General features: G+C 38.3%; 1 protein-coding gene and 1 pseudogene across 1 annotated transcript; one reads left to right on the top strand and one right to left on the bottom strand.

Moving 5' to 3' along the window:
• Positions 1 to 11,442: 11,442 nt before the first annotated feature.
• LOC145234346 (uncharacterized) lies at positions 11,443 to 12,319 on the top strand (annotated as a pseudogene).
• Positions 12,320 to 13,028: 709 nt separating this feature from the next.
• On the bottom strand, positions 13,029 to 17,651 carry LOC145234345 (uncharacterized). Its single transcript, XM_080099083.1, has 7 exons — positions 17,426 to 17,651; positions 16,727 to 17,207; positions 16,515 to 16,626; positions 14,384 to 14,544; positions 14,176 to 14,277; positions 13,994 to 14,112; positions 13,029 to 13,800 (listed from the first exon to the last, which is right to left on the bottom strand). The coding sequence occupies exons 1-7, from the start codon at positions 17,649 to 17,651 to the stop codon at positions 13,472 to 13,474; spliced, it is 1,530 nt and encodes a 509-aa protein (XP_079955209.1). The 3' UTR covers positions 13,029 to 13,471.
• Positions 17,652 to 18,276: the final 625 nt, after the last annotated feature.

Below are 18,276 nucleotides of genomic sequence, written 5' to 3'. Positions count from 1 at the left end.
GTTTCAATTTCAGTTTTTGCTTAAATACATTTTCATTCTTTTATGTATTACTTTTAATGTTTCAATTCATTATTTCAATAAATACAATTTAATTATCACTTGCTGTAGATGTATTGGTAAATTCTTGATTCTTGTGGAAACTGCATCCTCTCTTAGAGTGATAATTTGGCCAGTGTGGTTTATATATTTTTGTAAAAAATGGTCTGAGCAAAGTACTTGGATTTCAGGTTTGCCTACCAATGTGCAGACTTTTCGACAGTCAGGTTAAGATGGAAATCTAGACAAATGTATTAAACCTCGAATTAAAATGTGTGTAAAATAGTAATAAAAAACTGGAGTTCATGCGAGTTTAGAATTAAGATTAAATTACCAATTGGACAACAATAAATAGAGCACATAACCAAGTGATTGTATACTTAATAATCCTGCCTGGAATCGAACCAGGGTCCTTTGCCGTAAAGCAAATGTGATAAACCACTACACCACAGGATTTGACAAAATGTATACATCACTTGGATAAATAGGTAATACTGCACCACAATGTATGACTGTGAAGAAGGTCTGCTTGTCTTGTACAAATATAATGGTAAAAGATTTGTAGTTATATAACAAACACTAACATTCCCAGTCAATACAACTAAAATCTGCTTCGCCTATCGCCTCAGTTGCCATCACAAAAACTCAAAAAAATGTCAAAAAAATATCCTACTTGTGAAATGTACGAGATATCTGCGTTTTGTACATCTCCTTTCATCATCACTGCCTTCGCCGTCACTACTACTTCTTCCTTTTGCTATTCTTTTGTTGCAACCGAATGCGCAACACTGTGTACCTGCTTTGATCATTGTAGCAGGTGATCCTTCCAATATGGCGGCAAAGCCTACGCACGGGCTTCAAAAATCCCCTGATCGTAACGCCTGGTTGCGCTATCCAGGCTCTTTTCTAGATCAGTGGTTATAATAGATTTTCAGCGATTGTCTTCGTCACGGTTGAGTAATACTGTACGGGTGGGCTATTTTTTTTTAAAGAGTAAATATTCATCAATACGTCAGATATTTGGCAAGACTTTCCACTGGAAGTAATTGACGACCTTCTTATGGTTGACTTTGAACCAGACGAAGATAAGTCTGAAAGTCTTGCAAGAGTGGAATAAAAAATTTGAAAAAAATAACAAGCCCAACGTTCTATACACGGAGTTTGCGCGATGTTGCGGAAACGCACAGCAAGACATGCAAGTAAGCAGCCTAAAGACATCTCCATTAACGAGGTTATTACTGACATTGTGTGTTCAGTACACTACAACAACTTCATTGAGCAGTTACACGACTGCACTTTAGAATGTTCTTTTTTACATTGTTAACTTGTTTGTCTAAACATTGTCTCATAATCTTGCCAAAAAAAGTTTCAAAAGTTATTTGTTTCTGTTGACAAAAGGTCTGGTGGATTGCGTGCAGACTTAAAAAAATCTGCCAACAGTGTTCAAATGTATTTTAAAAATAAAATACAAAAATTCATGTTTGATGTGTTTTTTTTAACATTTTGGCATTGGTTCTTCACACAAATATGTCCAGACATTGACTGAACCATGTGTTGTATTGCCTCCCTTAATTTTTTTGATAACTTTTCTTTGGGTAAGTGTTGAACAATGTAGCCAAATTGATTGACATCTGGATTTGTCATTCTTCTACACACCTGCCTCTATAAATAAAGGTCTTACAATATAAATGCTGCTAAAAATGTTTTTTTTAACACTCAGAGTTTCCAAAAAATGCTTCCAAGCAATCCTGGGTAAAACTTTCTAAGCAAACATATGGTACAGAATTTAGTAAATTTTTAGTCATTTCATCGAAGTTTAGTGTTGTGAATACAAGTCCTACAAAAATAGGAAAAGCCAATATGCTCTTGAATTCACCTTTATGACTTGTATCGACACAATCCTACACTAGCACTGTTTCTGCATATAGGCTACAAAAAAACAAACAAATACCTTCCATGCAAGTAGGTGATTCACAAAGTCAAGCAACCACATCAACTTTTCATCGTTTGGGTGTTTAATAGCGTTTGAAGGGCGACTATTTACAAAATCAAACCATAGATACAAAATTATTTGTTTCGAAAAGTAATACTATGTACTACATAGCACTGTATAACATACTTGGAAATCAGCAAAACAAAGTCAGCAGTACCCTCACAACCATTTTGTTGCTGTAACAAATTACCAACTTTCCATGAAAGAACGTCACGGGCTAATTTTTACCTTCATCTGCAATTGAAACGTCATGTCATGTTGGAAATTATATTGTAATTGTATTTTCTGACCACTATACCTTAGTGCAGTGCTCTTCAACCTTTTTTGGTTTGGTGAACCCTTAAAGTTGTTGTGATAAACTCATGCACCCTGTTTACTTAAAATCAAAACTTTTGACGTAAATTAACTCTGCACTCTGCGGAAAGCGCCTTTTAAGGTAGATATACGTCGACCGGACTAAAAGTGTTAGACATCAACATTTAAAAAAATAAAAGGTTCATTTATACATCAATTGAAACCTACACCCTTTTTCTAATATCCTGAATGTCAAGTATTAATGGTTCATTAAAAGTTTGTGATGCACCCTTGTATACCCTTTTGTGCTGGTGCACCCCATGCATATTTTGAAGAGCACTGCCTTAGTGAAAGGAAGTTTAATGTGGGCCTTTGTAATTCTTGTTCTGCTAAGGAATGGCAAACTTTGCTCAAGCTTGTATAGTTCCACAATGTGAGACCATAGAATGCCCTGCGATTCCTATTAAAGTACTTAGTTCCTCCTGGTTTTGAGAAATAAAGGCTATTTTGAATTGTCTAAAGTTTTGCAAAATTAAATATGCTACCACTTCACTAAAAGTAAGGACAAAATATAATACCTTTAACAAATGAGATGGATCAGAACATAGATAAACCATCCCGTCAGTAGCACAGTAATTGGTGGCAACAAAACATGATTTCACTGGGATTTTATCAACCCCTGCCACTAGTTTAAAAAATTGCCTGTTGGTTCGATGTCCATCTGCTATAACTGCATGTATTTGAACACCACGTGTTTCACACTCAAACAACAATTTCCGAAAAAACTATGCAAGTTTGAAAGCTGGAGTGGCACTTGTTGGGTACCAGGCTAACGGAAGTAAAATTTCACGACGGACAGTCCTTAGGTAGAAAACTACAACATGCAAAACAAATTTATCATTTTTAGTTTTGGATTTTGTAAACAAACCTTACCTAAAATGTGAGTAGCAAGTTTGTTGCTTCGTCCACCATCTATATCTACTAAACCCACAAGTTTCCCGTTTTTCATCACAAGATTTTCCTTTACTACAGAAATTGCATGTTTTATCATCACAAAAACCAGGAATTTATTCAGTATCTTAATGACTCTTACTCTTCATTTCATCAAGACAAATAAAACCTATTGGTGGAGATTCACGATTTAGGCTCTCTCGATTTCTGCTAAAGCCTGACAATTTGTTCCTGGCTTGGGAGCAATGCAGTTTCTACACACAAAACAATCAAATCAAAAAAGATTTTGTAGATGTAAAACTTTTGTAAATAGTGCAATACCTGTAGCTTCTAATAGTTGATGCGACGAACATGATCATATACAGCAGGGGACCTATTGTAAATTTCAATTGCCCGTCAAATAAAGTCTGGATGATAACCACGTGCACATGGTAGAACATCTCTGTTGTGCAGCTGATTTCGATGCATCATTTTAAGCCACTCGTTTGGCCCCTAAAATGACTCAGCAACCTCAGTATGTGTGCAAATTAATGATACAAAACACACTCACAAGTTCTGTTTGTTCATGTGACTTCAGCTCTTCCCCCAAGATCAACTACATTGGCTTGTTGTTCACATTGATTTGTTACTGCTGTTAGATATCACAAAAAACAATCACAAAAATGCCGTAGTTTTGCACAATGATACAAATTTATTATACCTGAAATTTTATAATTGGGGGATCAAACAATGGTGGTTTCCACAATTTTGTCACCATTCCAAAAAATAAGCGGGTGCAGTTTTGTGTTGAAACCAGTTTGTGCAACTCCATTGCAAAGATTTAGATTTTCTAATTTGCCTAACACAATGGGAATAGAATTATTTTCTGCATTAATATAATAGGACTAACATTTTACACACCAAAGTAGTGCACAATGATTCATGCATACTATGAACATCCAGTCTTTTAACATCAACTTTCCAACCTGACATTGAAACTTCTGTTATATATGCTGACTTGCTAAATTTTGCACTAAAATATAAAGCATATGGATATATTTACACCACTGAAAGAACATTTCACTGCAGTGTGTTAAAACCTTATAGCTGGAACCAAGTTGCCATTTTTGAGGTCTGCAGTCAGCTGCTCCCCACTCCTATAATATACCCACTTGTCTTTAAATCAGTAAAGTGTGTCACAAATATTTTACTGGACATTGATAAAAAAAGGAAACAAGTTATACCATGGAATGCACCAGACAATTTTGCAGCTGCCTTTTTTAATCCTGCAAACACTTGTACCACCTCTTTTCAGGTAACTTATTTCTGACTGTTGCTTTTCTTTTGCTTGCTGGTTTGAGTAAATATTTTAATATCGGCAACCACAACCCTCCCGTCCCGATCCCCGTGATGCGACACAAAAGAGAGAGACGGGTGAATTAGTAAAATTGCGACTCCATTGCTCGACACACTTTTGTTATTTAGGACGACATGGAAGACTTCTGAAGACGGCCAGTCTCCTTTCGTCATCCGCGAGTCCTCGGCAGTTGAGGGTTGCTATTTTTAGGTAGTCAGCCATTAAAAAACTTTAGACAATATAAATAAAAGGTACCAAAACACAATAAGTTACGTCTGACCACCAGGGTCACTGGCGTGGCGCGTGTGAGGATGATACGTCCTCTTATAAGTTGGGCACGTAGATGCACGTCCGGGTTGGACTGCGAGAACTGAACCGCAAGCACAACCAAAAGTGATTGCGGAACAGCCCTCGCAGACCTTTTGCGAGCCCGGACCGGGTTCACCGACGAAGCGCCCGCATGCGCACTTCAAATTTTTTTGCGTTTTTTCATTAGTGTTATTGTCAGGAGAGGGAGTGGACCTCCCTCGTTTTTCCGTCTAACCTTTATGAAGGTGTTGTCCTCCGTGGTATCCCCCATCTCATCTGTAGTTTCCTCCGCAGAACCGTTTGCGCTGGTATCAGGGCTCGGTGTTGCTGAGGAGTCGCAATGGATCTCCTCTTCCTGGGCCACATCCGGTGGCACATCTATTGAATCACGTGAGGGGGGAGCAGGGTCCCCTTCACTGGTATCCAGTGAATCCTTGATTGTATCGGTGTTTTGCAAAGATGATGCAATTGCAAGCCCCCTCTTCAGCTCTTCACACGCTTCTCTAACTGCTTTTGCGTTCTCCTCGGCGTTCACGACCGTTGCGTGACGGCTGTGTTTTCCTTTGTGTTCCTTTGGAGTTATAGACAAAGTGGGGAAATCTTCTACGTCGATTTTCTCTTGAGGACAATCGCGGTCCCTGTGGCCGAAATTTCGACATAGAAAACATTGGATTGGCTGGTTGTCGTAATGGACCATGAAACGCAATCCACACACTCTGACATTTTTCGGGATTGGATTTTCCTTAAGATCGCTTGTTCTTACTTCAAACATTCTTTTCCCATTGAATTTTCGGTATTGCGGATCCCGCAATTTATAATATTTGCGCACCTCCCCGTGTCGCCTTTCCAACTGGTACAGTGTTGGCTCCCATTCCAGCCTATTCGGTAGATGTTCTATTACCACGTCGGTGAATTCGGGATCGTGGAGTTTCGCATACTCGACCTCTTCTAAGGAGTTTAGCCTTTCAGCTAGTATCTTTGCTTTCTCTTCGGATGAACATGTGATGTCGGTAAGGCCGTTGAATCTCTCCACGATCCCTTCAATAGCTTGTAGTGGAAATTTAACTTTTTCAATCCACTTGTAGATTAATCCCCTGTTTTTTTGCAGGGAATTTGACAAGAACTTCGGTTTCTCTTAAAAGGGCAGTGGTGGGCCTTGGTGGGCCTCCACCCACAACTTTATTCCATCCTCGCTTCACAGGGAGGGCTCCTCTTCTAGAGAGCGAGCCCTGACTTTCACTGATAGCAGAAGAATGTGACGGGAGGGCACCCTCCTCCGCCGATGCCACAGGAGCAGAGTCGTCCGTGGCCTGTCGCCCGGGAGACTTAAAGATGAGCCCGCAGGCGCATCCTCCGTTTTGTAAACAATTCTAACCCTCGACCTTAATAGGCAGGGTGACCACGCCCACTCTTCAATTTGTGGTGCGTTGCAGAGCTTCAAACGTTGCAATAATTCAATGAGAGCAAAGTCAGAGATAAATCCAAGTAAATAATCCAATCAAGGTCTATGGAGACCCTGCGTCGAACAGATTCCGGCAGAAAATCTGACTACAATCCTTTACCGCAATTTTTGTATATTGACAAAACTCAAAAATTTACACAACCGAAGAATCGACAACACATACGAAAAACAACATAATACATTGCGAACACACAAAGGAAAGTTACGAACATAAATTTGTATATTACAACGAATTTAAAAAATTGCGAACACAAGTTGATGTAGTACTACGGATTCTAATGCATACGAAAAATTATAATAATGGAAACACTGCAATATAAAGTACGCATTGGATAACAAAATCAATATTTGACGTGACTATGGCAACGAAACTATGTTTACCGAAAGTGAGCAACTTATGCGCATTTTATACATATTTAACAAAACTAAAACAAAAAAAAGCAAAACACATAGACAACAAGAAGGAGACATGTATATATACGCACACATACACAATATATACACACATAAGTATATAGGTATTCCGTATATATGTATATATATTTTTTTCGGACAGACAAAAGAAAACCGGGTGTGAATTGATAAATGGAAAGACTGACAAAACGGTGGAAAAATAAACATAACGGTCAACATGGGGAATGTTGTATGGTCTTAGATTAATGCTTGTGTCGGACGTACGTACGTATACAAAGAATATAAATATGTATATGTATACACTCGTTTTTGTTTTTTCTTTTAGCGTCCGATTGGGGGAATATGAACGAAAAATCAACGTGAAAAGGTGTGTAAATAATAAACGAAAAGACACACACGGAAAAAATAAATTAAGTGATAACGACCAAAGTGAGTGGCTGACTACCTTAGGGCTTCCCTCAGCCCCTGGAGTACTGGTAAAAAGGTGGGGTCACGGCGATTTGTTTCGAAGAAAAGTCGACATACAATTGATTTTTTAACGCAGGAATAAATACTATTGGGTGATGTATCAATGTTATCATATTTTATTTTATTTCGATCTTGCCAAATACTTTGTTTTGTTATGGAAATCATGGAAATCAAAAGGTCGGACCAGTACTCCAGGAGCGGTGGTATTTCCATATTAATAATGAGAGCAACTGTAAAATTTAGCGAGGAGCACCCAGTGGCACGAGTGATGAGCTGGTGCACCTCGCGCCAAACAGTTTGAGTTCGAGAACATTCAATGAAGAGATGCCATATTGTTTCGGCGTGACTTTGACAGAATGGGCACAATGTGTCGTTGTCGAGAAGAAAATTGGAAAACTTTGCAGATAGGGGAAGGCAATTCCATGTTATACGGTAATTTAAAGTTCGTAAATTATTAGAGAGTATAGGGTGGTGAATGCTCCTCCAGTGGTCACCCTGGGGCGGGTGGAGGGTGCCAGTAGGGGACCAATTACGGGAACGATATAGGTTACGAATCTTGCTATTGAGGACGGTTTCTAAATTTAATTTGTATTTATCAATTAATTTTAAAGAGTGGCTATAGTAGGGTGATGGAGCATCAGCATGGGGAGTATTGTTTACCAAACGAAAGCCAAATTGACGGGAAAGCTGATGCCCGATGTTGTATTCCGTCAAGGCAAGACCGGGTGTGGTTATTAGATTATTTTCTCTGTGTTTACAATATTGATAAATGTTAGAAAGATAAAGTAGGTCACAATATAGAGGGATGTTTGCCACACTGTACCCACCTCTGTCCAAAGGTTTGCTTAATGTTTCAATCGGGAGGGCAACTCTCCGACTCCCGCACACGTACTTTTCCACCATGGCGTTCACCTTCTCCGCGATGTCGCTAGGGAGGGGATAAAGGTTTGCGGTATAGGCTAGGTGGGGTAATAATTTGGCTTTTGATAGAAGTGACTTGGCGTTCCAGGTGCAGGGGTAACGCTTTGAGAGCGAAATTTCGTGTTTTAATTTATGGGTGTTTGCTTCCCACAGGTTTTGAATTGTTTTTAGTGGGCCGATCGAAACTCCTAAAATATCCAATTTTGATTCAGACCAATCGATTTCGGGGAGTTGGGTAAGGGTATTAACGTTGTTTGGCTTAATGCCTTTTGTTTTTTCAGGATTAATTTTTAGGCCCGACGCCAAATAAAAAAGGTCTAGAATGTGGAAAGCTTTTTTAACAGAAAACGAATGGGTGAGGGTCAGTGTGACGTCATCCGCATAGCTGGGGCACTTGATCAAGTGCCTTCCAGGTAGGCGGATTCCCTCAACACTGGGGTCATCCTGGAACGCTTGGGCGAGGGGTTCAATAGCCAGTACGAACAAGTACAGGCTAAGGGGGTCGCCCTGGCGAACACCGTTTCGAATGGGAACGCTTCTGGTGGAAAAGCCGTTGACGAAAATCTTCGAGCTGCCCTCCCTGTGCAAATTTTTGATATTGTTAATATATTGTTGAGGTAAGCCCATTTTTGAAAGGACCTTCCAGAGCCAAGTGTGGGCAATGGAGTCGAATGCTTTTTTAAAGTCTAGCGAAATGAAGTAATAATTGAGCTCTCTCCTTTGGGCCTCATACAAGAGGTCCCGTAAGAGGGTTGTGGCTTCCGATATTTTTTTGCCGGGTTTTGCAAATTGATGGGGTTGAACAACATCCGGTAAAATGGCCTTGAGGCGAAGGGAAAGGATTTTAGAATATATTTTTAGGTCAGAATTGAGCAAGAAGATAGGTCTGTAGTTACCTAATTGGTCCTTGTCGTTTTTTTGTGGATAAGTGTAATGAGCCCATCGTTAAAATTTGAGGGAATTTGACCGTTATGGATGCAATTAATAATTTCAGCAAATTTTGTCCCGATGGTTCCCCAATTGAGTTTATAAAATTCAAAGGAGAGATCATCGGGTCCGGAAGATTTCCCAGCTTTAAACGTAGGGAGAGCGCGTTTAATTTCTTCTTTACTAATTATATCGGTTAGTGCCAAACATGCGCTCTCGTTCAATTTGGGATGTATATTATTTAAGAATCGTTCTTGGATGGGCTCATTGACAGTACTGGCCGAAAAAAGATGTTCATAAAATTTAGCGGTGTTGTCCAAAATAAAAGGAATGTGGAAGTTTGCTTGACCAGAATCGTCAACAAGGCTTTCGATCAAAGTCCTTTGGCGATTGCTCAAAACGTAAAAGTCGGTCCCTGGTAGTTTTCTTCTTCGCCCTAGTGTAAACAAGGGTGGCCAATTGTTTTTTTAAAGGTATGGTATTGGGGGAGTAGGGAAGGATTCTCTGCCATGCCTTCCCACAATTCCGTCACTTTTCGTTCCAGGTCCTTTTGTTCCTGTTTTTGTATTTTAGATAAGCGTTTCGAATTTTGTATGTTTAATGATTTATTTTTTTGTTTGATGAGCATCCACCAGGAAGGGGCGTTCTCGAACAAATGTTCCTCCAGTGTTAGGCACCGAGGCCATCTGTCCGAGAGCTCCTCCTGGAAGTGCTCATCGTACGCGGCGACATTATTTTTCCAAGGCGGTGATCCTCGCTTGGGCAAAGGCCCAATTTGGACAGTGATGATCACCGCGTTGTGGTCCGAAAGAGAAAAATTTTGGGTTTTTTCGTGAATGGGTTGTATCGTATTATTTACATAAAAGCGGTCTAAACGAGATTGCGAATTTCCTTGTCGCCGCGTAAAAATTTGCTTGTTTCCGGTCAAGGAACGAAAAGTGTCGGAAAGTTGAAAGTCATGGCAGAGTTGCCTCAAAGGAACCATTGCCGTATTGTTACGTTTAGAGGGGGGGAAACGGTCTAAACCGGGTTGTTCAACCCCATTAAAGTCGCCTGCGAGTATAATTGGGTGATTGGAGGTTACGAATGGATATAAATTTTCAAAAAATGATTTTCTAATTGCAGCTTTAATATCTTTTTCCGGGGCGTACGCGTTTATGACGTGTACGCATTGAGTAAATATTTTAATATCGGCAACCACAACCCTCCCGTCCCGATCCCCGTCGACACAAAAGAGAGAGACGGGTGAATTAGTAAAATTGCGAATCCATTGCTCGCCACACTTTTGTTATTTTGATTTGAATAGAACAAGGGTGAGTCTCTTGCAGGAGGACGATATGGACTTCCAACTGCCGAAGACTTTTGAAGACGGCCAGTCTCCTGGCGTCACCCGCGAGTCCTCGGCAGTTGAGGGTTGTTATTTTAAGGTAGTCAGCCATTAAAAAAAATTAGGCAGTGTAAATAAAAGGATGCAAAGATAAAATAAATTACGTTTGACCGCCCGGGTCACTAGCGTGGTGCGTATGAGGATGGTAAGTCCTCTCGCACTTTGGGCAAGTTGTTGTATGTCCGGGTTGGACCGCGAGAACTGAACCGCAAGCACAACCAAAAGTGATTGCGGAACAGCCCTCGCAGACCTTCTGCAAGCCCGGACCTGGTTCTCCCACAAAGCGCCCACACGGGCACTTGGATATTTTTTGCAACTTTTTCTTAATGTTATTGTTAGGGGAGGGAGTAGACCTCCCTCGCCTCTTTCTGCTGACCTTTATAAAACTGTTGTCCTCCGAGGTCTCCCCCTTCTCCTCCTCCGAGGTCTCCTCTTCTTCCTCTACCTCGCCGCTGGAATCGGTGATTAATGTTGAGGAGTCGCAGTGGACCTCCTCCTCCTGGGCCACATCAGGTGGTGTATCCGTTGCATCCTGTGAGGGGGAACGGGGTCCCCTTCGCTGGACAGTTACGAATTTAGGTATGCTGACTCGTTTTATGTACTAGTATTGACAAAATATACAAATACGCGTGCGATTAATGTACGTTGAAGTGACGTTGTGGATCGTGGCGACATTCACCTAAAATCTGTCACAATTTACCTTAATATTCTTGTAAAAGTCTGTAATATTGTGCTTTTAGGATTCTTAGTCAATAAAATGAATTGTGACTTAAATATTGAAATTGTTATTGATTGTGAGGATTTGGATTCCTTGGACATCAAAAGGTAAGAACTTGTTTTGCTGTTAAGAATTTGTCAACATATTTTTGGTTTTGTAGGTGTAAAAAATGTAAAAAAGAATTTTCTATGAAGAGAGGTCTTCTATGGCATGAAAAAGGCATGGTAATAACTGTAAATATGTATATGAGTAAACATTATTATTTGGTAATTGTTTTGTGCATATTTATAGTTGGTACTTTCCTAATTTCAATTTGTTTGATTTTACTGCACATCCCAGATGTTGTTTTTCTTTTTTTCAGCTGAAAGAAAATCCAATGATATTGGTGAAAACAAAATTAAAACATGGTGGATAGAAGTTGGTGGCAGTGAAAATGACCTACCAGCAAATGCCATTAAATACTTTTTGGAAACTTTTTTAACGATTAAAGCACCAGATACCTTGTTTCATAAATTTGCATGTGATGGTATATCAATAATTCCCAGTCTGTTTACAATCCAACGAACATTATCATTAGGTTTAACAAGAAAAATATTTGACAAATACATAAATTATCTCTCCCAAAAATTGAGCCTTTCCAAGTTGCATCAATTCGAGGAATTAAGCAAAGATGATGAAACGACCATACAATATATTGGTGGCTATATATTACAAAAACTAAAAAAACGTAATCAGTCTGAAAATGAATTGACAAATGATGATGTTGATGTGCCAAATTTCAGCCTTGAATGATTGTAAGTTTGGAAAATTAACTGTCCCAAAACCAGAGGTGACACAATTTCTTGTTTACCTTGAATACAATTTTAGGAAGTGCTATAGTTCTGATAATGTACATGAAAATGTATTTTCCAATATCGACTTTTCTTATGTCTATGATATTTTTTTGTATGTTACTTTCAGATATGTGCTTTGAAGATATTGTCATAAAAATTTATAATTTCTATTTAAAAATACGGTGTTACCAAAAGGCCAAAAGTCTTAATGCAAAGCTGAAATTAAAATTTGATCAGAATATTTGGCCTGAAACGTTAATACACTTGTAAGGTACATCAAGATGAAGGTTGTTCAGAAGCGTGAACAATTTCCTATTGCATGGTGCACCATCACACACTAGAGCAGGGGTGGGCAAACTTTTCAGTGCAAGGGCCGCATTCAAAAGTTCTAAATCTTATCGGGCCGCATAGTATTTCACCAACGGCCGCCAATTGCTTGCTTGTTTTTGTTTTAAAATAACTGGTGTAAAGAATTAGGTTTATATTATATATATACCATTTAAAGCCACCTAAAATGCTTAGATTAATAGTTTCTAACATGGTGCATAAGTTTAGCTAAACGAAGCTGATTGTTTATGACATCATAATCTGTATTTTGACGATTACTGTGCCTGTTTTTTCGGATTCTTTGCACACAATAAGCGGATAAACAGGCACCGCATATAGTTAATAGGCTGGTAATCTTTTTTCCAGTCACACGAAATCTGTTTTTAGCAGTTTAAAATAGTTGGCAAAATAGTTTTAGATACGTCACGGCCTCCAGTGCATGTATTTTAATAAACATGGTCACAGCCGCACAAACCCGTCTCCGCGGCCGCATGTGGTCGTACACGCCTGATTTAGCCCAAAATATTAACATAGCATATTTTCAGCTATAAACATAAATTTGTTGTCACTTGATTGGACAAACATTGGTTGAAACGCTACAATTGTAATTGTTTCAAAATAAACAAGCACGTTGTTTTGTTGATAAATTCCTTGCGCCAACATTAAACAATGCGAGCCGCATTTAGTATCCATCTTTAGGTGTTGTGCGGGTCTGTGTTAACGATTCTGAAGCTATTTTTTGTCTGTTTCCAAAGTACTGCAAAGACGTAAACTTGATCCAAAGTGACCAAAGTTTTCGCGTCAACAGTGCAAAGTGGGCTGTATTTAAAAACGTGAATCGCTTTCACTTTTATCGAACGAAGAAATTATGTCAAGTGACGATTTGTATAAGAACGTGGCAGAAACAACAGGCTAATGCACGAAAAAAGTATCTGTGTTTAGTTCCAAAGTATGGTACGGTTACAGATACTGCACATGGTATAGGTATCGGCAAGTCGCACCCGCGGTATTTATTTTTATTTTTTAAAACTGTACGCCTGTGCTTATAATAACTTACTATTCAGCGTTGCTCGGTAACTATCTTTTTAAAATTTACTAACATTTGGCGGGCCGCATGAACTCCTTTGCCGGGCCGCATGCGGCCCGCGGGCCGTAGTTTGCCCACCCCTGCACTAGAGCAACAACATTTAAATTACATGACTGTAATGACTCCACAATTTCCCAAAACATACTTGCCAAGTCGGCAGCATTGGTTTTGCTAGTGCTAAAAAATACAATGGGTCGTGAAAAACTAGACATAATGGAACGTGCATAAAATTGCAAAGCGTGACTGGCTGCCTCTTCAGACAAACTCCTGGTTTTTCCCAGATCAACAAATCCAACCATCCGGTCACTGGATGCATTGTAAACTATCTTTTCTTTCACTGCAAAAACATTAGCATGATTAAACACAACACAATGGCCGGACCAGCGCCAATGGCACAACAACATGACCTTATTGCATTAATTTATAATGCAAGGTATAAATTCGATGCATTGCCACATCGTTTTATCCCCACATTATGACAAACAATTAGTATCTGTTAAATAATCTGCAAAAGTCAAACCATCACAAACCTTTCATTTCATCGACCGAAATTACCAACATTCGCTCATGTTCAGCCATTTGAGAACTTTTCTGTTTGAGTTCTTTCAGCACATGGTCCTGAATCCCTGGCGCAGTTTGATAAATGTTTCTGTGCAGTAGTAATCAATGCATCAAAACTGTTAAAAAATAACATGAATACCAACCCTCCCACCTATAATCACTTAGAGTTCTTGAAGAAGGCAAATGGAGTAAGCCACTGTCCCTTAGTTCTTCAAATGCACTCCTATTTTTTGCTGCAATACTTAGACAAAACCTACACAAATGCTCAACATTACATTCTTCTTTGAAAGGCAAAATTAATTGACAGCAGAAGCGGTTTGTGTCATTACTTTTTATTTAATTAATAGAAAACAGCTTACTTAATTATTTCTGGATGGTATCGTAAACCATTTGGTTTGCAGCCCTGCTGCTTTAATTGTTCCTTCCAAAAAATCCTATGAAACTCATCCACTTCACCATTTTTGCTCTTTCTAACGCGGGTTTGTTCCCACGTTTTGGTCAAGAAAGAATGGTTCAAACTCTTTCAAATTTACACACATTATAGATATTGGTCTAAAGATGGTCCATGTGAATTTTGACCCCGTTTGATCCCTCGGTTCACCCACAGCCCCCCAAAACGTGAAAGTTTTAAAACGGCTATACTTGCTAAAGTACTTCATTTTGGAGTTATATGCTTTGTTGTTTGGTGCAATATAAGGTATTTCAAAGAATTTTGTACCTTAAAAAAAGATTTACCCATTTTCACCCCTTAACCCACAAAATATTCGTTTCTGTCTAACGCTGGTTTGTTAAGTGCGTTTGGTCAAAAAAGAGTGCTTTAAATGTATTCAAATTTGCACAGATGTTAGTTATTGCTCCGAATTTGATCCTCCTGAAGTTTGACCCCAAACGTTTTCCCACAGGCCCCCCAAAACGAAAAAAAATTAAAACGGCTGTACTGACCCAAGTACATAATCTGAGGGTTTCATGCTTTGTTGGTTGGTGCAATGTAAGCTATTCTAAAGAATTTTGTAACTTTTTATTGGATTCATCCATGTTTACCCCTTAAACCACAAAATAATAAGTAAGGCCAGAAATACAAGCCCCAATGTGCTGAAAATTTAAACAATTGTTTGCAGTAGGTTATTCGTTTAGTATTTAAAAATTTGCCTTAATCGGCCAAATAGTTACTTTTACAGTCCATAACATGTGTACACTGTCAGTCAGATAGAAGTCTGAAATCTCAAGGTAGTAATTCACTTGTTTACGATTAGGGCGGGTGAATACAGCGGGAGTGCTCAGAATTCACTCGTTTACGATTAAGACGAGTGAATGCAGCGGGAGTGCTCAGCTTGACGTCCGGACGGACGTTTTACGAGACAGTCGTGTTGGTGATTACAAATCAGCTGTTTTTGCGCACTCATGCTATGTCGTTTTATTAAGTTATCAAGCTCATTTTCAGTTTTGGAAAATTGTGTTTAAAAACTGACCTTGAACGACAATATCAAGGTCAAAGCATGAGATTAAATTGAAAGTATTTTTCCTGTTCTTATTTACTGTTTTTTTGTAATTATATGACAATAATGATGCAAAAAGAATACGGACAAAACTTTCAAAGTTGGGTTAAGGCTAAAGTTGGTTAAGTTTTTCCTTAAGAATCTGAAAATAACCAGGATGTTTGTTTACCATAAATCCGCACAAACGCGCGTGTGGGGACCCATTCGTTTTTGCTTGCAAAAACAATCATATGTGTAGATAAAATGATGTGTATAGTAAACTGGTAAATATCTAACAATGATTGTGTCCTATTTTTACTGTTACCAAATCGCATATGCATATGTGTGGGGACCCATTAGATTATGCTTGCAGAAACAATTATGTTATAAAGTGCCAGGAAAAAGATAAGGACCCAATGCCAAATATATATTCATTATAAATATAGTAAATGGTATATGTGATACATCGTTAAATATGATGTAGTATATATAAACTGGCAATATATAGGAAAACCACTATTCTAGTTTACCATTAAAATGTACAATACTGCATCAGATGCACCAAAAATAAACATGCTAAACAAAACAGGATAGATACATTTTGAAAGCACTAACTACATACTATTACCAGTATTCATTCGATTTTTGAAGTCATTGGACATAGCTATGTCAACTGGAACCTGCACATCTGTGTTTTTTAACAGAATTTAAACCTCCTCTTCCAGCTCCGCAATTCTAAAAATTGCCATATACTATGTCATGTATTCTGTTACTGCAACTTTTGATATTTTTTGTTTGTTTATAACGCACCATTAACATGCTGACTCAAACATCACAAGAACAGAAAGTAATGAAACTGGCTGTGTATCAACCTAAACTATTCACCACCATAAAGTAATTCCTGCTACTGCCTTTTTTTAAATGTGTACCTTTTGTTCTTGGCATCAATTGCGCATTGTATTCTTGACTTTAGTGTACGCCCATACTGAATAGTACCAAGTGGATTATCCTTAACCTGTGATTTATAATTTTGCCTTTTTGCTAACTTGCGCTTATAAGACTGATCAAGTGCCTTGCAGTTGGAACATTTTCCTTCAGATAACAAAAAAACTGAACAGAATTGAGACCTGAACAACAAATTAAAAGATAAATTAATAAATTACTACAAAAGTTTTTAAATCATTTCAGAAGAAAACAGGTTTAAGTTAACAATACCATGTAACTTACCTTTTAGCAATCACTTTCACATCTGGGATAAGGTTTTTGGTTTCAAAGTTTGCTGGTGTTGTAACATATTGTGAAACACCATCTTCATTGCTAAAATCTACTCCAGAGCAAATTGATGAGTTTTCAATTCTAGTCGTCAGTTGGTGTATTTTAGCGTGTTTGAGATCAAACTGATTGATATGATTGTGTGTAGGGGCCCCCCATCCATAGAAACATACATTGACAACAAAATCTTTGTTGACATTGATTAAAAACTTTGGTTGGTCATATTCATGTCGAAAAACAAATTTGATGTTGGTTTCATCCAAACACTTTTCCCAGGCATGAGGAGGGTCAATTTTTGATAAACTTAAAAAACTTTTGTTAATGGTTGGTAAATGTTGACGGTCTTTTGGAGATGAACGGACAGCTTGTAAAGGCAACTTTTTGGGAAGATTACGGGTTGGGAGTGCACCTGGTCTTAATTCTTTACGACTTCCTTCTGCATTAATAATAAAAATGTTCAAATGAATGAGAAACCTTGAAATCTTTGGCAAAATTACCATAGCATTAGTAAATTTACTTTGTAAAAAATTAGAGTCAGCATTACATAGACATTTTGTAAAGTAATATTTGTCATTCACAATGTTAGTAATTTGTCTTTCCTATGTTTTTTGTTCTACAGAAAATCTTAGCAATTACTATTACAACTCAACTTACTCATGATAATATCTGCAGGCGTAAAATGTAATTCACAAATTTTCACCAAATCTCTTTTGTACAGTCCTTCAATATGATTGTCCATGCGACAACCTAGAATAATTTTTTCCATTTGTTCTGCCCAGTTTTGATCATTTTTGCTGCACATCGATTTCGATTTCACACGAAAAAGGCTGACATCGGGTGCCCTTTTGTCGCAAAATGGTATGCAGCACATTCTTGCCATTCTTATAGGTCACTCAATAGCAAATCAGATAAAAACAACTCTTCAGGGCTAATTTAACAACAATTAATACATCATTAATTTGAGGCTAATACATTATGTTAAAGAAGCATACGTAATTATACTGTACATTTCGTTTTGCAAAACCCAAGTTTCGTCTTGAAAACCTGTGCGCAACAATAAATAAGACGCTATTTTACGTGAATTGAGTACGTAACAAGAATTATGTCACACATATAAACAGAACCAGACAAGCTAAAACATGCGCACAGCTCCAAATTCGTGTTTTCCACCTGTATACCTGACAGAGTGAATACAAGCAGACGACCTTTCTTGTCATGCATCGAAGCGTGACCGTGTCCGAAACCATTTCTACAGGAGAATGACGTAACAATGGATTTTTTTGGTGCAGTTTCTCATCATTACTTTTAAAATCATTGATACGCCACTGGGTTTTAGCAAAACAATTAGGACGAGTTTTAATGAAATTTTGATTCAAATGATCCGGGATGCACCATATTTATACAATTACAAAGACAAATATTACAAGGACCAAATTAAAAAAGACAACATGTGGACCAAGATTAGTCAGAGAACCGGACAACCAGGTAATGTGTAGCTGTTGTCA

This window comes from Phallusia mammillata, chromosome 6 (assembly GCF_965637545.1).
Source record: "Phallusia mammillata chromosome 6, kaPhaMamm4.hap1.1, whole genome shotgun sequence".
NCBI lineage: Eukaryota > Metazoa > Chordata > Ascidiacea > Phlebobranchia > Ascidiidae > Phallusia > Phallusia mammillata.
Note: the sequence above shows the minus strand (reverse complement) of the source record. Positions and strands in the feature narration are given on the sequence as shown.